This window comes from Crocuta crocuta, unplaced genomic scaffold (genome assembly GCF_008692635.1).
Source record: "Crocuta crocuta isolate KB4526 unplaced genomic scaffold, BGI_CrCroc_1.0 scaffold102, whole genome shotgun sequence".
NCBI classification, from domain to species: Eukaryota; Metazoa; Chordata; class Mammalia; order Carnivora; family Hyaenidae; genus Crocuta; species Crocuta crocuta.
Window position 1 is genome coordinate 8,708,048 of NW_027530019.1, and position 21,129 is coordinate 8,729,176.

The 21,129-nt window shown below is 39.8% G+C and overlaps 1 protein-coding gene across 1 annotated transcript; it reads left to right on the forward strand.

Annotated features, from left to right (window-relative positions):
* Positions 1-3,966: 3,966 nt before the first annotated feature.
* On the forward strand, positions 3,967-20,754 carry GATM (glycine amidinotransferase). The gene is made up of 9 exons (XM_077764485.1): positions 3,967-4,040; positions 5,625-5,843; positions 12,800-12,995; positions 13,828-14,018; positions 14,922-15,059; positions 15,399-15,563; positions 17,065-17,128; positions 17,594-17,710; positions 19,720-20,754. The coding sequence occupies exons 1-9, from the start codon at positions 4,032-4,034 to the stop codon at positions 19,830-19,832; spliced, it is 1,212 nt and encodes a 403-aa protein (XP_077620611.1). The 5' UTR covers positions 3,967-4,031; the 3' UTR covers positions 19,833-20,754.
* Positions 20,755-21,129: the final 375 nt, after the last annotated feature.

Here is a 21,129-nt window from a genome sequence, read left to right on the forward strand (position 1 = left end):
AAGACAGCTAGTTTCATCCACTGTGTGTGCGCATGCACATGCACTCCTGTATTACTAGTTGCACAGAGTACCTGTATCTCTTAGGTTCTAAGAACACATTATGATTGCTTCCTGTGCACAGATTCTGATGTCAACCATGGCAGTGAAATAGTGAATTCTTACAATAGGCTCTTTTGTTGTTCACTGTGTTGACCCAAAGACTTTACTTGTTTGTTTGTTTGTTTGTTTGTTTGTTTGTTTGTTTTGGTGGGGGGGGTTAAATCTCAGGACACATTTCCCAAACTCTGTACTTCGTTGGCTGGAACCAGGTAGAGTTGGGCAAGGTCCACAAGGCAACAGTAATGAGGGAGAAATTGGAAAGCAGAATAATTTGCCATGCTTCTGATGAGTTTCCTATTCTTGTCCTTTTACCCCTACATGACCTTAAATCATGACTCTAGATTAACCTACAAGAGTCTACTACTATTAGACATGAGTATGTATAACCAGTACATTATGAGACCACCAAGATCCTAAAATTATTGGTTCCAGGTTATTGGTGTTACACTAACCTATTGCCAATGCAGGAGAAGAAGACAAGAGTTCACGGTCTATTCCATTTCTTTAGGGGGGAAAAAAACAGTATCTAAACACTAAGGAGTTACCAGGTACCACCATCAATACTTTGCAGAGTTGGACACACAATATAAGACAAACAAACCAGTATGGAAGGCCTGTGTTTCCCAGTGATCACATCAATCTAAAAATTGTTACATAATTTTTTTCAAAAGCAACGCATATATCCATACATAAGAAAGAAAAACAGTGAGTTAAGTGCTTTGGCTTGCTTTTTTTAGCAATAGGACTGATTTCAGTGGCTTTATCCACAAATTTCCCCTGGATTCCAGGGAGATTAGGATATGTTCTGTGACTTTGAGTCTTTCCTTTTTTTTTTTAAGTTTAATTATTTATTTTGAGAGAGCATGAGAGAGACAGAGATAGAGACAGAGAGACAGAGAGAGAGAGAGAGAGAGAATCCCAGGCAGGATCCATACTGTCAGTGCAGAGCCCAACTCAGGGCTTGATTCCATTGATCTGAGCCAAAATCAAGAGTCAGACGCTTAACCTACTAAACTACCAAGGTGCCCCATGAATCTTCCTTTATGTAAAATTAAGTGCACCCTGGATTTATTATTTCCAGGCACTTCCAATTCTTACATCTGCAAAATTAAAAGTGTCTTTGATGAATAATATGAGGGTGTCCTCAGATCTCAAACAGAAATGGTATACAGTAATGTCAATACCTTTTGTTATATGTTAGCCTCTACTGCAAAGCTGTAATCATCAAGGCAGTGGCACAAAAACAGACACACAGACCAATGGAATAGAAAAGAAAACCCAGAATTGGACCCACAAATGTATGGCCAACTAATCTTTGACAAAGCAGGAAAGAGCATCCAATGGAAATAAGACAGCCTCTGTAGCAAATGGTGCTAGGAGAACGGGATAGCAACATGCAGAAGAATGAAACTAGACCACTTTCTTACACCATACACAAAAATAAACTCAAAATGGATGAAAAATCTAAATGTGAGACAGGAAACCATCAAAATCCTAGAGGAGAAAGCAGGCAACAACCTCTTTGACTTCAGACGCAGCAATTTCATACTCAGCACATCTCCAAAAACAAAGGAATTAAATGCAAAAATGAACTACTGGGATTTCATCAAGATAAGAAGCTTCTGCACTGCAAGGGAAACAATCAACAAAACTAAAAGGCAACAGATGGAATGGGAGAAGATAGTTGCAAATGACATATTGGATAAAGGACTCGTATCCAAAATCTATAAAGAACTTAACTCAACACCCAAAAAACAAATAATCCAGTGAAGAAATGGACAGAAGACATACATAGACAATTTTTCAAAGAGGACATCCAGATGGCCAACAGACACATGAAAAGATGCTCAATGCCACTCATTATCAGGGAAATACAAATCAAAGTCACACTGAGATACCACCTCACAAGGGTCAGAGTGGCTAAAATGAACAAATCAGGAGACTATAGATGCTGGCGAGGATGTGGAGAAACAGGCACCTTCCTACACTATTGGTGGGAATGTAAACTGGTGCAGCCCCTCTGGAAAACAGTGTGGAGGTTCCTCAAAAAATTAACAATAGAACTCCCCTATGACCCAGCAATAGCACTACTAGGAATTTACCCAAGGGATACAGGAGTGCTGATGCATAGGGGCAATGTTAATAGCAGCACTTGGAATGATAGCCAAATTATGGAAAGAGCCTAAATATCCATCAACTGATGAATGGATAAAGAAGATGTGGTTTATGTATTCAATGGAATACTACTTGGCAATGAGAAATAATGAAATCATGCCATTTGCAGCAACGTGGATGGAACTGGAAGGTATTATGCTTAGTGAAATAAGTCAGTCAGAGAAGGACAGATATCAAATGTTTTCACTCATATGTGGATCTTGAGAAACTGAACAGAAAACCATGGGAAAAGGGAAGGGAGAAAAATAGTTACAAACAGAGAGGAAGGGAGGCAACCACAAGAGACTCTTAAATACAGAGAACAAACTAAGGGTGGACAGGAGGTGGGGGGGAGGGAAAATGAGTTATGGGCATTGCAAAGGGCAATTGTTGGAATGAGCACTGGATGTTGTACTGTAAGCCAATTTGACAATAAATTATATTCATAAAAATTTTTAAAAATAAAATCCTTTTTTGAGGAGTACATCTCTGACCACTGTAAGTACATGAGAAAATTAGACCTTCTGCATTTAATTCCTGGGAGAGGTACTCTTATATATTTTGAGAAATGTTAGAGATTCGCCAAAACCTCCACTAGAAGTGTGATGCCTTCATTAGAAAGGAGAAGAAATTTGGTTCCAGGTCACAAAGCAAGTTGGTAGCAGAGCTAAGAAATGGACCTAGACTTACTGACTCCTTTCACCCTACTATCACATTTGGAGGCCTTCTTATTGTTAGAGCTGGTAAAATATTACCTCATATTCATATAGCTCTTAGGGCCACACGATGTTCTGCATGCACAGTCTCTCCTTTTGGCCCCTCAACGACCCTGTATGCTGGGAACAATAAATGCAAGTGTTCTCCCTTTGAGGATAAGAAGATTCCACCCCAAGAAGACACATAGTAGTCTATTATAGAGTCAAGACAGGAACCCTGTTCTCCCAATTCCCTCTGCAGGGCTCCTTCTACCACGTCTTCTATCAGTGAGCTTTGGAAAACAAGTTTGAGACACCAGAATTAAAGACAATTCATTTAAAATAAATTAGATATTTTGTAGGCACGAAACAAAATACTCAAATCTCTCTGACCCCTTTCCTGCAAGGTACTTAAATGTTAAACTGAGTTCTCTAGCTTGCACTGTTAGGCAACTGCTTTTCTAACAAATGCATCCCAATCAAATTGAAACAAAAATTTAAATACATGAAATGGAAAGGAAGACAAGACTGGAAGGGAGGACTCCCTCCCTTATTTCTGGCCCACTTTTGTCACTATTTTCATGACAGAGTTTCTCAAGCCAGGGGCACATGGCCAATGACTATTTGAAACTGTTCCAGCATTCCCCCAAACACCGACCAGGCTCGTGGGTGGAAAGTGCAGCACCCGGGCAGTAGAGAAAACCTGAGTTCCAGACCTCCTCTTCTCCGGTCTCAATGCCGGTGTTGCCCTAAGAAGGACCCCTAAACTTTAGGTGGCTTCGTTCACTGCAAAATGAGGGGACTGTGCAAAACGAGGGGGCTGAGTCGTGCATACAGGCGAACTTAACCCTGTGACTGTACTTACGCTTCACATAGGTTATCCAACAGGCACATTCAATGTTACTATTAAGTTTACTTCTTCAGAAGTCGCGTGCTCCTCCGCTTCCGCGAAGCACTGGGGGGCCTCCTTCGGCGGACACGGGTTGGGCTTGGTAGCNCTTGCTGGCGCGCTCTCGGGAGGCTCCGACCGACGCGGCCGAGCACCGGGAACATTCCGCTCGTGGACCAGCCAGGCGCGGGGCGATGCTGCGGGTGCGGTGTCTGCTCGGCCGGCGGCCGCGTGCGCTCCCCCTCGCCTGCCCTCGCTTTCCCCAGCCCGCATTGCTTGACGGTGGTCCTCGGGGGCCCTTGGAAGCTCAGCTTCGGGAGCCTTTGCTGGTTGCCGGGAGCTGGGCGGTGTCCCCGGGGAAGCGGGACATGTTTTGGGGCCACACTCCGTGGGTACAGTTGCTCCCTGAGCACCTCCGGCCGCGGTGACGGTCCATGCACGCGGCGCCGCCCTCCCGCCGGGACCGGGTTCGCTCCAAGGAGCTTCCGGCCCCGGATCAGAGGGTGGGGGCGACAAGTGACATTTCTTAATACAAGGATCGAATTATGGAATTCAGTGCCGGAGGTGGGCATAGAGATGGGGAGCCTTGCGGGGAAATGCGTGTGATGTGGCTGGGCAAGAGAGATGGCAAAGTTGAGAATCTAGGAAGGAGAGGGAGAAAACAGGCCCACTCCAAGAGTAACATGGAGTCCTGAGTCGAAAGAGGAGCAAGTGCAGTATGTACGCAGACTTTCTGCCGGGTCCCCCGCCCTCTTCTTGCCTGGTATGTAAGCTTGCTCCTGCAGACCTTCCCTGGCTCCTAGGATGTGAATAGCAGAGCAGTTTGGCTCCCTCCCGCAACTGCTTCCAGAACAGCTGTCACTCTGCCTCTTGCTTTGGTCCCCACCCTGGCTCCTTCTCCTGCCTCCTTTCTAAGACGTGTATCAGATATAGATGGGGGGGAGGGGAGTGAGGGGGAGGAGGGCAGTTAAAGTTTGCCCACTGGGTAAGGGATTCTTTCTCCCTGTTCTAGATTTTATAGGCCCTGTATTTTCAAAATCTTTTTTGAAGTCCTCAGCGCTCCTTTCTGGTATTTTAAATTTGTGCTTGGGTTAATCCGTATCTTGGCTAGGATACTCTGGACCATCTGTAAAATGGAGCAGATGGCACTTGGTCACTCTCAGAATTGAAGTGCCAAGGAGTGTGAAGTGTGTGAGCAATGCAAAATTTTTAGTTTGAAGCTGATTACTCTGAAAAATAAGGTTCTTTGTGTATGATTCTATATTATAATTTGGGGGGGGGAGTCTAATGTTGATGACTTTTTAATACTGAAGGGAAAAAGGAAGCTTCTTCCTCTAGCTGGACTTCCTGTAGCTGGACTGGCAGGGAGATATGGAGCAACTTTCTATGGTTTTCTGGGAACAGGGTGACCCATCATCTGCAGAAGCGTTGCTTAAAGCTTAATTAAAACTTGTTTGCAGAAAACCATTCTGAGATATAAATGGGGGTGGTCACTGGGGACAGAATCTTCTGAGGGGCTTTATTATATGTACTGCTGAAGGGAGCATGTGAGGGGCTTTAAAGAGTTATGCCAATTAACATGATAGATAAAAAGATAATGTATAAACAAGAAGGTAAAACTGTAACCCCACTAGCCACCTTCATACTAGCTAACATCTTGGTTTACATTCTCCTGAAGGGTTTTAAATGTCTATGTTATGCTGGGTTTCATTCCACCTCTACTTCCTCACCTCCCTCACCAAGTACTGTATGGGACTACGTGATAATCTTTTCTTTGTTCTTGGAAGCTTGGAAGAACCTTAACAGGATGGGTGCAGCGAACTTTCCAGAGCACCCAGGCAGCTACTGCTTCCTCCCGGAATTCTTGTGCAGCTGACGATAAGGCCACCGATCCTCTGCCCAAGGACTGCCCTGTCTCCTCTTACAATGAATGGGACCCATTAGAGGAAGTGATTGTGGGCAGAGCTGAAAACGCCTGTGTTCCACCATTCACTGTGGAGGTGAAGGTAAAGCAAGGGCATTCGCATGTCAGAAGGGGGTTCACGCCTCACCTTGTGCAAGCTGGCTTCTGCTCCCATTCTCCTCTATAACTGCTTTCACTGCAGCCTACTCCAGCCCTCTGAAATTCAGCTGTGATTTTAATTGCCCTACTTGAAATCTCTGCAAGTGTTTGGCACTATTTACACAAATAACCTCTTCCTTCGGATTCTGACAGACCTTATCTGGGGATGTAATTCTCTCACTCTGCCTCACATCTTCCTGCCTATCATGTTGGGGTTGAACAGAATTTCACTCTATTCCTCTTCTTGTNAGGAAGCTTCTTCCTCTAGCTGGACTTCCTGTAGCTGGACTGGCAGGGAGATATGGAGCAACTTTCTATGGTTTTCTGGGAACAGGGTGACCCATCATCTGCAGAAGCGTTGCTTAAAGCTTAATTAAAACTTGTTTGCAGAAAACCATTCTGAGATATAAATGGGGGCGGTCACTGGGGACAGAATCTTCTGAGGGGCTTTATTATATGTACTGCTGAAGGGAGCATGTGAGGGGCTTTAAAGAGTTATGCCAATTAACATGATAGATAAAAAGATAATGTATAAACAAGAAGGTAAAACTGTAACCCCACTAGCCACCTTCATACTAGCTAACATCTTGGTTTACATTCTCCTGAAGGGTTTTAAATGTCTATGTTATGCTGGGTTTCATTCCACCTCTACTTCCTCACCTCCCTCACCAAGTACTGTATGGGACTACGTGATAATCTTTTCTTTGTTCTTGGAAGCTTGGAAGAACCTTAACAGGATGGGTGCAGCGAACTTTCCAGAGCACCCAGGCAGCTACTGCTTCCTCCCGGAATTCTTGTGCAGCTGACGATAAGGCCACCGATCCTCTGCCCAAGGACTGCCCTGTCTCCTCTTACAATGAATGGGACCCATTAGAGGAAGTGATTGTGGGCAGAGCTGAAAACGCCTGTGTTCCACCATTCACTGTGGAGGTGAAGGTAAAGCAAGGGCATTCGCATGTCAGAAGGGGGTTCACGCCTCACCTTGTGCAAGCTGGCTTCTGCTCCCATTCTCCTCTATAACTGCTTTCACTGCAGCCTACTCCAGCCCTCTGAAATTCAGCTGTGATTTTAATTGCCCTACTTGAAATTTCTGCAAGTGTTTGGCACTATTTACACAAGTAACCTCTTCCTTCGGATTCTGACAGACCTTATCTGGGGATGTAATTCTCTCACTCTGCCTCACATCTTCCTGCCTATCATGTTGGGGTTGAACAGAATTTCACTCTATTCCTCTTCTTGTAGCTGTTCTCACAGTTTGGCTCTCACCTCTACTCTGGTCCAGATCTCTCTCCAGGTCAACATGTTAAACTCCTTGCTGGGTGTTGCCATGGTGCCTCAAACCCGGCACCTCTTGAGTTGAACTGCCAGCCACTCTGCTAAACTGAACCCTTCTTCATTCCTTCCTTTTTATTTTTGACATTCCTACTCACTCATGCTGAAACATCGAAGAATCATCTCTGATTTCTACTTCAGTCAGATCCTCCACATCCTTTCTCTAACCAGTCTTTTGTCAAAAGCAGCCTTGCCTCCATCCCTCTGCTGCTCCCTTTGGTCAGGATCTCATCTACGCCTATTGCAGTTAACCCCTCATTGGTCTCCCTCATTCACTTTTCTCTCCAAACCACCTTCCAACTTCTATCAGAGTGATTTTTTTAAATTTTCTTGTAATTTGAGAGAGAGAGTGAGAGAGAGAGAGAGAGCATGTGAGCAGGAGAGTGGGGCAGAGAAAAAGAATCTTAACTAGCTTCCATGCTCAGTGTGGAGCCTGATGCGGGGCTTGATCCCATGACCCTGGGATCATGACCTGAGCCAAAATCAAGAGTCAGATGCTCAACTGACTGAGCCACCCAGGCGCCCCTTAGAGTGGTGTTTTTAAACCAAAATTCAGTTACGTTGTTCATCCTGCTCCTATCATTCCTCCATTTCCCAGTCTTCGACGTGTTCCCTCCTCCCACACTGCTTCAGATAAAGTTCTCATTCACAATCTGGTCCTAGCCTGCCCTTCCAGGACTCCCCCTTTGAGTCAAGGCTCCTCTTAGAGATGTGTTAGAATGGCAGGTTAGCAGATGCCCATTCCCACTTCAGTTCCTCTCCACTCTAACATTTCACCCTGGTTTTCAGAAGACTTGGTAAGATAACCATAGAAGCAGCCAACTAGACTGTTCCCCAAACAATCCTCACGCCTTTGCTCTTACTCAGGACTCTTCCACATGGGTTTCCTGTTCCTCTCTTATCTACAGGGTTTTTTTAAAACGTTTTTTTTTTTTTTTTAGAGAGAGAGAAAAAGAGATAGAGTGTGAGTGGGGGAGGGGCAGAAAGAGAGGGAGACCTAGAATCTGAAGCAGGCCCCAGGCTGTGAGCTGTCAGCACAGAGCCCGGCACAGGGCTCAAACCCACAAAACATGAGATCATGAGCTGAGCCGAAGTCAGACGCTTAACCGACTGAGACAACCAGGTGCCCCTGTTGTCTGTAGTTTAAACCTACCCCTCTTAGTACCACGTAGCTCTGATGGTACCTTCCACAAAGCCTTCCAGAGTTTCCCTGGCAACAAGTAATCTCTCTCTTTTAAAAACTCCTTGTGTTCTTTATCTGTAATATTCCTAAGGCCAGGCCTCTGTGGGTTGGTGTTCAGGTTGCATCCTGCAGTAAGGGAGTGCCATCCACATTGCTGACACAGCCTGAGCTTCTGTTAATAATGGGTTACAAATATATCTTCAATGTTCTTAAATTCTTGAATATTTACATTTTTACTTATAACATGGATTAAGGAAATAAGTTCTCTTACATCATTGTCATCATCCTCACAAATGTTGCCTGCTTTGTACCAGGGCTCCAGAGGCCTCAGCACGTAAGAACTCACTTTCTATTGAGACAGATAAGATGTTCATATAGAAACAAAGATTAAAGCTAAGTGTCTTATGCCAACCAACTAGCAGTTGAATTTAATGTCAGGAGAGCAACAACCAAATGCTGAGTAGTTAGGAAGTCTTCTTGAAGAAAATGATTCTTTAGTTAGACCTTGAAGACAGGGTAATAGAGGGGCACCTGGGTGGCTCAGTCGGTTGAGTGTCCAACCTTGGCTCAGGTCATGATCTCACAGTTCGTGGGTTCAAGCCTGAGTCAGGCTCTGTGCTGATGGTAGTTAAAAAAAAAAATTAAAAAATTAAAAAAAAAGAAGACAGGGTAGTAGAAAAAGTAATAATTTCTTCTAATTGTTATGAAACTACCTTTTGTTCTGATATTTGAAATTTGATGAAAAGAACAGATTATGTATCATCCACATGTTTTAGAAAGGCATGATCTTATTAAGACTTTTCTTGAAAAGAAGTCCCATCCCTTAACCATTTTAATTGGGTAGAATTAAATTTCAAATTCAAGCAATAGCTTATCCTTTTACGTGTCCATAAAATTGTTGACTTTTGTACTGTGTGATCTTATGGAAACAGATATGATTCTTAGACATGAGTTTGAGTTCTCTGTCATTTGTGGGAAGTGTAGCAGGCTGAAGTCAGGAGACCAGGACTGAATTATGTATTTGATTAAAAAACTCGATACTAGTCTTGGCTAATCAGCTCTTTGACCTTGCACAAGATACCACAAATTTCTCGGCCTCAATAAAGTGAAGATATTAAGAGGTTTGCTATCTACCTAACAAGATTAAATACGAAGGTAAAAGGTTACATGCTCAGTATTTCAAGGGGCAAAACCACACTTCATTACTGTTGTGTGGATCTAGTTTTACACTACAAAAGTACATTGAGAGTGTAATGATTGCAGATATTACTAGCATTAGCAGTACTGATTTTATTCACATGTCTGGTTATTTCTGCTTTATGCCACAGACTGAACTAGGCATTGAGGGAGAGAATATTAAATTAAAGACATGCATGGCCCCTAGAAGGCAAGGCCTTAAGTAAGACAGAAAGAGGATTCAGATGTATTAATCAGTTTGGGAACAATGAAAGATAAAATTATGTATTAAACTGTTTATAGGCAATTAGAGCATAAAATATGTTGGAAGACATAAGGGCTAGAGAAATTTTATGGGAGTAAGGAATGTAGTTGTCAGGGAGCACAGTTTTTAAGAGCTATAAAGCATTTTATTCTGTAAAATATAGTGACTACTTTCCATCAAAAATGTAGTTTTTATCTTGCTTTTTGTCTTTTTAAAATAAAGCTCTTGAGAAAGGACCTTTTATAAAATATAAAGTCAGTCAAGGTTAATGTACTATAAGTTTGCAGCTGGATACATAAGAAGTTTCTATTGATATTTCTTAGCTTTCCAAAGATGATATTTAAAATTCATTTGGCAAACTCCCCTGAAGGGTTTTAGGCTCTGAAAAACTATAAAGTTTCTAGGAGTGCAGCCACATCTCTGCAAAGGATTATTAAAAACATCACATGCTAAGCATTTAATATAGTGGTTTTTTTATCTTGCAGACACTTGGTAAATGTTTGCTAACTCATTTAGCTGGGTTACAAAGGAAGTGTAAATAATTTCCAATTATCTCTTAGAAAATGTAATGTGCCTTGATCATTTGGACTTTGTCCAACCTTAGCCAGAGTATTCGTTACATAAGGAAACTCACACTTGTTCAAATAGCTGTTTTTCCCCAAGAAAGTTTAGTTTATATTTACCAAGGCAAGCTTCTTTCTGCACAGTTACACAGAATACTTTGGAATGTGTCTGGCAGGACAACATGGCTGTGCATCTGCTGTGACCCAGTGTTACATTTTCAAAGGCTTCTTGTCCTTTCGTGGACTGTAAGAGATGTGCCTGGCATGAGAAAGAGAAAGTGGTGAATGGATGAGTAGTACCACGATGTGTCTGAGAGGAATATAAAGAGTCATTATTATCCTCTCCTTCTGGCGGCTGCTGCAGGACTTCCTAGGAGAAGAAAACAGTGGAATGCTTTTGCTTTTAAAAAGAGTAGATTGATCTTAAAAAGTATGCAAATTAATACTGATAATATTTTTCAGGGGCCAGAAATTTCCTATATATCTTCAAAAGTAAATCAAATAACTAATCATTTAGACAGGGATTAGCAAACTTTTCCTGTATAAAGTCAGATAGTACATATTTTAGGCTTTGCAGACCACAGGTTTCTGTCACAGCCACTCAACTCTGCCACTGTAGTGCAGAAGCAACCACAGACAGTATGTAAATGAATGAGTGTGTCTGTGTTCCCATAGAACGTGTATTTACTTAAAAAAAAAAATCTGGCCATGGACTTTAGTTTGCCAACCCTTGTCTTAGAGCCTCACTGGCATGTTCCATGTTTGTTAAAGACATGTTTTTGAGATTCTTATTCCTTCTCCAGCAGGCTTGACTCCAGCCTTACTGATGTGAAGTTATGTACCGAACTAACAAGAGGCTGGTCTGCCTCCATATGTTTGATATTTATCAGACTGAGGTGGAAATGGAAGTAGAGACAGAAAGTCTGGAAAAGACATCGTCTTTGACATTAATGAGCTAGACATCTACAAACTCTACCCTTCTTTACCACTATCTGAAATTGTCTGATCTATAATGGAAACCGTATCTGATATGATCAGGACTGGTACTCTGTTAATCACTGATCTAAGGAAGTATTTTTTAAACTTAAAATATATCGATGTATATCACTTTGCCAATCTTTTGATGAAGGTCCAAGATTTTTTCTTAGCATATGGATCTTCCAATTGGAATTCTACTTCATCTATCTTGATAAATCATATCCATATACATCATCTACATGTCCCAGTGTATTTCTTTAAATTGAGAACTTTGGCACAGGCGAAGCAATCTGAATGAAGAATCCTTCTACATTTTTCTATTTTTGAAAACCAGTATTATAGTTGTTATGCCTACCCTAACTCAACAGTCATTTTTTTTAAATAAGCCTTTTTAAAGCATTTAACTGTTTTTCATTCAGTTCTTTTAAAATGCATATGACCATTGGACACTTTCTAAATGTTAAGCTTTTCTTCAGCTGCCAAAAGTGTGTGAATTCATTTAGCAGATCACTTTCTTCTATGACAAAAGGGCTTGAAGCCCTATGAGAACTTGGACAGACTGGGGAGGGGAGAGGTGAGGTTGTGGGGGGACATGTCTGCAGGGAAGGATAGGAAATACCAAAGGCAGACTTGCACTGCTGCACCATTTTGCCAAGTGCTAATTCTGTTGAATGAGAAAATCAATAATGGGTTTTTAAGAGAAAAAAAGAATATTTGAGAGCATGTCCCTAATTTTAAGGGGGCAGTGTCCTATTTCCCGACAAAGGATCTTAAAGTGTTGTTTTCTAGACAGAATTCTGGGGTGCATGGATAGCACATGGTTTTATCTAAGTACAGATGTACTTTTCTTCTCTTATGCTCTTTTGCTTGTTCTCTTGATTTCATTGAGATTGTCTAACAGAGCAGCTGGGCCTGTCTTGTTTCTGAAGCTTATAAAAACTGGTCCAAGAAGATTCCAAGCCCATCTGAGGGCAGACATGCTGTGAGATCACAGGCAAAGACAGCAAAAGGTTTCAAAACATCAAGGCAATTTAGAATTCTTTTTTTTTAATTTTTAAAAAATGTTTATTTATTTTTGAGTGAGAGATAGAGCACAAGCAAGGTAGGGNAGTGTGGGGCTAGAACTCACAAATGGTGAGATCATGACCTGAGCTGAAGTCAAGAGTTGGCTGTTTAACTGACTGAGCCACCCGGGTGCCCCAGAAATTTAGAATTCTTCATTCAACAAATATCGAGTGTCTTCCCAGAGAGGCAGTGTGCTCAGTACTGGCAATCAACACTAGATAAGACGGTGTTAATCTCATTGCCACTAAGTTATACAAATCATTTTTCACTGCCTATGCCCCTATCATGAGTTGTACTTTTCTCCTGTAAGTATTACACTTAATTTCTCCTGCTTCTAGGCCAATACATATGAAAAGTACTGGCCATTTTACCAGCAGCACGGAGGCCATTATTTTCCCAAAGATCATTTGAAAAAGGCTGTTGCTGAAATTGAAGAGATGTGCAATATTTTAAAAATGGAAGGAGTGACAGTGAGGAGGCCTGACCCCATTGACTGGTCATTGAAGTATAAAACTCCTGATTTTGAGTCTACGGGTAAGTGATGTTGGACACCTAAAATTAATTTATAATTTCTTTCTTAATATATAAGGAGAAAGCTCAGATAATTTCTCAGAGATTCCTTTCTTTTAATAATCCTTAGAAACTTTAGAGATTATTTAGGAATAGATTGGTTCTTTTTGATACAATCGAGATGTCCATATTCTAAGCTCCATTGCAAATCAGAATATTCTTGACAGCAGCAGTTTTTCTAAACCCTAAGTCATTTCCTTTCACAAGAATAGTGGATTCCATTTAATTTTCCTCAAGCACAGAAGTTACAGGGGCGGGGGGAGAACAGAAACATTTCCATTTTAGTTTTAACTGAAACTGCTACAATATTGTTCTTGTGCCTGAGCTCAGTGTTCTAATTTACAGTTCTAGAAATGTTCTAGAAATGTTCTAGAAATGTTACCTTGTGGTACTGATATTCCCTGAAGAACTCTGTGTAGTAAGAAAGAAGCTTACAAAAGTGTGAAAACTCGGTGGTTCTAGATCTCTTTACAAGGACCTTATTACTTCATTTCTTTTCTTTCCTTTTTCTTTCTTCCTCCCTCCTTCCCTTTTCCTTCCTTCCTTCCTTCTTTCCTTCCTTCCTTCCTTCCCTTCTTTCTTTCTCTCTCTCTCTCTAGCTTTGCCATCCCCACACAGAATGTGCTAGCAGTATAGTATATATCACTCCATATATTTTTCCACTTGCATGGAAATATATACACACACATCCATATAGGTTTTCTGTAATTTTTTTAAACCAAAAACTGGGATTCTATTACATAGACTTTTCTGCCTTGCATTACTGGGGTTGTTGTGGAACTTTTTGGTCTGATAGGTTTATACGCTGCGATGCCTCGAGACATCCTGATAGTTGTGGGAAATGAGATTATTGAGGCTCCCATGGCATGGCGCGCCCGCTTCTTTGAGTACCGGGCATACCGGTCAATTATCAAGGACTACTTCCACCGTGGCGCCAAGTGGACAACGGCTCCTAAACCAACAATGGCTGATAAGCTTTATGACACGGTAAGACCCTAATTATAGGTGAGTTTATTAGTATTCAATTCAGAAACTGTAGTATTCATTTCATCACCTACATTTAACAAAAGGATTATTTTATGATGAAAATAAGAGTAAATGATATGACAATAATCATAATTGTAATAATAGCTAACACTTATCTGGTGCTTACAGTGTGCTAGACCTTGAGCTAAGTGCCTTTATACATCCTCAGTCCTATTTATTCTTCACAAAACCCTCTGAGGGAGTAGCATTAATCATTCCCTTACAGGGAGGATAACTTGCCTAAACGCACACAGCTATTCACTGGTGGAAACAAAAGTCTGTATACTGAACTCCATTCTCTTCTAGAAAAAGTTTGGTCTACAGGCCAAATTCACAGTAAAAGGAAGTATATGTCCCTTGTTAGGTCATATATTATTTGATCATTTATAGAAAGAATTTAAAAACCTGTTTAAAGACAGAAATAAGTGAATTCATTCCACCACAGCAAATCAAATTTGGCAGGGATGCGTGGCATCTCATTTTATGGTATGAGTTAGGCTCAGGACCAAATTCCTTTTCTAAAAGAACAGAATGACTTCATCCTGTTGACTTTCAATATTGTAGATAGCTACATAAGTCAATGTATGGATCATGGAATATTTCCAGAACCATTACTACCTCTGTACCACTTGCTTCTAAGTAACAGGAAATTGCTGTCATGCCTAGTTTTTGTTTTTTGTTACCAGTTTATTTTGATTTAGTTAGCAGGGGCCTATATCTTCCCCATGCATGTTTTAGTCTAAAACAGGATAGTAGCATTTTAGAAAATGATGATGTTGAATTAATTTTCTTAGTAATGAATGCCCCTTAAATAATTTTCTTATGAACCAATTCATTGTATGTATTAATTCTTGTTCCAATTAGAATTACCCAATCCATTCTGTAGAAGACAGACACAAATTGGCTGCTCAGGGAAAATTTGTGACGACTGAGTTCGAGCCATGCTTTGATGCTGCTGACTTCATTAGAGCTGGAAGAGATATTTTTGCACAGAGAAGCCAGGTCAATAAAAGCTGCTCTTAAATTTCACACTTTATTATTCTATCTTTAATTTATTTTATTATATTGACTTATAAATTATTGTATTTATTTATTTTATGAAAATATTTAATCCTAAATATTTTTATTTTATTTTTTTATTGTTTAAAGTTTATTTATTTTGAGAGAGAGAGCATGAGAGTGGGGCTCGATCTCATGAACCATGAGATTGTGACCTGGGCTGAAATCAAGAGTTGGATGCTTAACTGACTGAGCCACCCAGGTGCCCCCATCCTAAATATTTTTAGTTATCTAAATATAGAACCAAATCTTTATAGATGTATGTCTTCCTTTCATTTTCAGGTTACAAACTATCTGGGCATTGAATGGATGCGTAGGCATCTTGCTCCAGACTATAGAGTGCATATCATCTCCTTTAAAGATCCCAATCCAATGCATATTGATGCCACCTTCAATATCATTGGCCCTGGTCTTGTGCTTTCCAACCCTGACCGACCATGTCATCAGGTAAGGATGTTTCTTTTTTTTTTTTTTTTTTCTAACCNATATTAACCCAGGTAAGGATGTTCTTAAGACTCTGGAAAAGCAATAATCTAGCAACTGAAGTAACTGCCACTTCTATTTTAAGTATTTCTGTAGCTTTTAATGGTCCTAAATAACAAATTCGGCAGTGCTCAACATGATGATGATCAAACATTGGATTGCTTATAGTGGATTTACTATGAGATATCCAACACTCATAAATGTACATTGTAGCTGTAATAATTAGCAAAGTGTCATCAGACTTTGACTTTACTGCTTGCTGCTGTCAAAGCCTCAAGTTTGTGTGTCTGTGTGTTTTTATTGAACAGAGTATATTATCCCTAACTTGCAGCCAAGTGTCCACAACAGCTAAATTGCAAACAGAATGATCCCTGTATGGCTGGGCAATGCCAAGGGGCAGAGGGTGTGTTCCTCCCTCTCCAGTGGGTCGGGACCCCTCTGGCCAGCCCCACCCTGCAGGGAGGAGCAGAGCTGCTGCCCTGCAGCTGGTCTGTCCCTGTCACCTGCAGCCTCCTACTCCTGCTCGCTCCCTCCTACCTCCAATTGGGTGGTGAGTGTTATTTGGTAGGTAGGGTACACCACTATCTTACCATGTCACTGTTCATTTCTTTTTTTAAATTTGTTTATTTACTTTGATAGAGAGTGAGAGCCAGAGCAAGAGAGAGAGGGAGAGAAAGCAGAGAAGAGACGGAGGGAGAGGGAAAGAGAGAGAGAGAGAGAGAGAGAGAATCCCAAGCAGCGTTAAGCCCAATGAGGGGCTTAAACTTACCAACTGTGAGATCATGACAGGAGCCAAAACCAAAAGTGGGACGTTCAGCTGACTGAGTCACTCAGATGCCCCTCATTGTTCATTTATATCCCATATGTTTATATCAATGACCAAGATTACTTACCTGTTTCATTTTAATATAATTTGTTGATATACTAGGTGAGTATATGACCGTAGGGATGGCTAAGTTATAATAGGTCACTAAGGATAATTATGGTTCTTTGGGAGGACACCCTTAACATCTGACTTCATACCATGGTCATAGACACAAAGTGATGGACTAAAAATGGATGCATTGTTAGTTTACCATAGTCACATTTTTGTTTTCTTATAACTAAAGAGTTAGGAAATATTTTCATTAATGGGAATTTATCAAGAAAAGTATCTTCAGTATTTTAAGATCTCTGAAACCTGAATAAAACATGAGAATATTTTTAAAAGCTTTACCATTTCTGTTACTTTTTTGCTTTTACCCTTTAACCTGGCAAGAGAGGGATTTTATGCACATTTTTAATTGGGCTTCAGACAAAATAATTTCAAATGTTTGAAAGTTTAATTTATTTTTGCAGTTGAAAAGATAGCATCTCAAAAAGAATTATTAATCATAAGTGCTGTCAGAGATCAAGAATTATAACAATAGCATATGTAGATTTAAACCTCTTGGGGTTTGTTTTTGTTTGTTTTTTCGTCTTGCAGATTGATCTTTTCAAGAAAGCAGGATGGACCATAGTTACTCCACCAATACCAGTCATCCCAGATGGTATGTTTATTGCTCTACACTCACAGACTAGCATGAGTACTTCAGTGACTGAGGACCTGTTATCTGTAGACAGCAGCCCACATTTTAGCACTTTAGTGAAAATGCTTCCACAGGAAGGAGCAAACTAGCACTTGGGCCTATAGGTACCAGAACAAGGCTGGGATTTATTTTTTCAACTTCAACTTCCATAGAAAATAAAAGTGAGATAACAGAAAATGTCAGTATAAAACATCACTTAAAGCAAGAAATGACTTTTTAAAGAAAACAAGGTGAAATCCAAATGTATAGTGGGTATAGGTTTAATCATAACATTTATAGATAAATTGTCATAAGATTAAAATAAAACTTCTCAGGGAAAGTTAACTACTGAAAGAATGGAGTTCACTTTAATGTTCTTCATTTGGGAATCCTTGCTTTAAACAAAAGTGGTAGTAGACATGACTTAACTGTAGTTGTGGTTTTTAGATCACCCACTCTGGATGTCATCCAAATGGCTTTCCATGAATGTCTTAATGCTGGATGAAAAACGTGTCATGGTGGATGCCAATGAAGTCCCAATTCAAAAGATGTTTGAAAAGCTGGGTATGTACAGTAAAGGAAACATTTGTCATATGTGAAAGTGTTAAACCAGAAGGAATGAAGAAATTACCTGCTAGGTCTAATTCAATTTCTGTTCCTCTTAGAGGTATGAAGTTATTATTTCTTAGATGTACGGTATTTTTAACAATCATAATCTTAAAAGGTTAGAGCTGCATTCCAGTCTTCCCAGACACCCCCTAAGCAATAAGTGTATCAATCTTCTGTGATTGATCTAACCACATGTCTGAAGAATTACCCCTTTGAAATGAGCATATAGATTATGAAGTCCTTCCCCAAATAAGAAATTGAATTGTTGAGGGTCCTTTAAAAGTAATTTAATTTTCATTACATATTTTAAAGGACTTATAAGGGTACAGATACAGAAGTGACTCATATGTATGATAAGCACAGTGAACAAAGTAATGACATGCAATAGAGGGTGTCAGTAAATCATTCAGCTTTCTTTTAAAGAAATTATTGATGCTTTATTTTATTTTTATTATTTATTTATTTATTTATTTATTTATTTATTTATTTGGCAGGGGAGGGACAGAGAGAGAAAGAATCCTAAGTAGACTCTGCACGGCCAGCACAGAGCCTGACAGGGGGCTTGATCCCATGAACTGTTTTCATGGGAGAAATCATGACCTGAGCTGAAATCAAGAGTCAGATGCTTAACTGATTATGCCACCCAGGTGCCCCTTTGAACTAAGAACTGGTTTTTACTTGGGTGGGGGTTTGCCTATCCTGATACTCAAAATTTAAAACAGTTATTTTAACACTATTGAGAAAAATTTTGAAAGAAAGGATGTTCATGTGGCTATGACATAGAGTACAGAAGTTATGTGCGTTTATCACTCTTCACATACTTGAGGTATCCTACGTGTCAAAAAAAGCCAGGCAGTATATACTTGTTGAAAGTATATTTCAGGTATACTACTCAGAAGAAAGTATTTGCCCCTTTGACACATCCCTCTTTAATGTGGCACCTGTTTAAAAGGATTGGCCTATCAATTGTAGATTGAACCCAATCAAATGATTTGACCTCTCGTGCCATGCCACTTTTTTTATGGCTTTCATTAAACAGCTCAATTGCTTGGGTTCAATTTCTTTGTCCCCTAATATTTTATTGTTTCTCATTGTAAAATACTATTAAGAACCAAATATATGATTCATAATTTTATTTTATAATTTTAGACACAGGGAATTTGTTAAAGCAAACTTTATCAAGTAACTGGATCCTCTGCAATTCAGGATGAAAATGGCTCTAGCCATCCAAATAAGACAGATATGTCTGTCTATCAGGAAACATACTTGTGTTTAAAAACCCACTCCTTACCCCTTCCAAACCCTATTCCTACTCTCCGAAGTCCTGCCCAGTCTTACTTTCTTAGGAAAGTCTTTTCTGATGGCTTCTGCCGCCTTCCCTCTCTGACTATTCCAGTGGGCCCTTTAGTGACTCTATAGCTATATTTCCCCTCAAAATATTGAGTATCTTGAGGGAGGAAAATAGACTTTCTTTTTAAAACCATATGCTGAACACAGCAGATTTCTTTCTAAATACAATTGGTTGATTAGGCCATGCACATCATAACCACATCAGTACAAATGGTGCCAGATTAAACTAAATGTCTGAATGGATTTGGTACCTGTATGACCATACAACCCAGCATGCTAAAATACAAGCTCTATTCCATTATTTTCTTAAGGTGGCCTCATAAAATTAATCCTGTCAGATACATCCATTCATCCAACCTGATGACTTGTGAATTGTCAATAGAATGAAATAGACTTCACAGTCATTGCTGACTTTATGGTGAAGATTTTACATTAGCAGTAGAATAGATTAGATGAAATATAATTGGTGACAGTACAGTTGGAAGACTGTTTGGGGCTGGGGTAGACTTGAGGATTGGAGACACAGGATTCCTACCCATCTTTAGGCTTACTTCCTATAGGAGAATCTTCATAGGAGTCCATGTAACTGACCACATGTCTCTTTTTTGATGCAGGTATCAGTACCATCAAGGTTAACATCCGTAATGCCAATTCCCTGGGAGGAGGCTTCCACTGCTGGACCTGTGATGTCCGGCGCCGTGGCACCCTGCAGTCCTACTTTGACTGACCGGGCCTAATGGCGCTTGCGACTTGGCCTCAGATAAATCTAGGAAGCTTAGGGATAAGGTTCATTCTCCCACTTTAAGAAGCGCATGAACTGTAGTGCTTTAAACAATCATATCTTAAAAGGGGTCTTAAGCCTGGTTTAGTTTTATTACTTTTCTTTGATATAAGGAAAATAACTTGTGCTAGGTTTTACTCTCTACTCCTAAATTTATTTACATTTTGGCTTCAAGTATAAACATTTGGTGAATGTGTATCAAGACAAAAATTAGTCGTTTGAGTAACTTGGCCACTAATATTTAACCATCTACCTCTATTTTTAATTTTCTTTCCAAAAGGCAGCTTGAAAAGTTGGTCCTAATCTTCATTATTTTTCTTCCTTTTTTCTAGACTTGTGAATGTTTTTATCACTTTTTTATTAATGAGAGAAAGACTTAGAATGTACACAGATCTTAAGCAGAACCTGATAACTGTCTCTTTTTCTAATAAGGAATTTTAGTAATTAAAAATTTTTCATCTTTAAATAAAAAATAACCTAGACTATGCAAACGTTTTATGTGAATTTTCCATAAATGCATTTAATATTCTTATTTCAACATTGTTGGTATTTGCTACTAAAAGCATTTTCATAAAACTTACCTCATTTCAAGTGATGTGATCTCTTTTCTCTGTCCAAATTTTACAGAAATATTTAGTGCGATAGGTTATAAATATCAGTTCCAGTTCTAAGTTTTTCTGTCCAGTATCTAGTGGATACACTGCATCTTTGATAATCTAAGCTTGGTTTACATATGTGCAAATTATTTAAAGCACAGACTTTAAAAGCATTTAAAAAAACTAATGGAGGTAAAACCTACATGCAATGTGAAATAATTTTAATGTTGGATTGTACGTGTATTTTTATTCTAATAAACTTTTATGTTACAGAATGGATCCATTAGAGTTTGGCATCAGTTTAACTATTTTAAGCATAAGTAAATTATAAGAATGTACCTCTAGGGACACAATTCTAATGTTCTGAACTAACATGTTCATCCCTAGCAGATAATTTAAACCTAATACTTGTAATCAGAAATGTTTAGCAGAGTCATATTTCATTCATTCAAAAATATCGGAATGTCTTCTGAATATAAGGGACCAATCCTAGCCCTAGAAAAGTAAAAGTCTCTACTCTCAAGATGCTAAATGTCTTGACCCCTGAGAAATCTGGAGGGGTGGGAGGTAGGGCAGGATGTACTCTGAAGTGAGTCATAGGTTTCAGCCTTGCCCGTGTCAACACCTTTAGCTCCTTTGTGTTCTGC

Coding starts and splice junctions, on each gene's coding strand:
- GATM (XM_077764485.1), top strand. Junction 14,019..14,921: donor CTGATAAGCTTTATGACACG/GTAAGACCCTAA, acceptor TGTTCCAATTAG/AATTACCCAATCCATTCTGT. Junction 17,711..19,719: donor AAAGATGTTTGAAAAGCTGG/GTATGTACAGTA, acceptor TTTTTGATGCAG/GTATCAGTACCATCAAGGTT.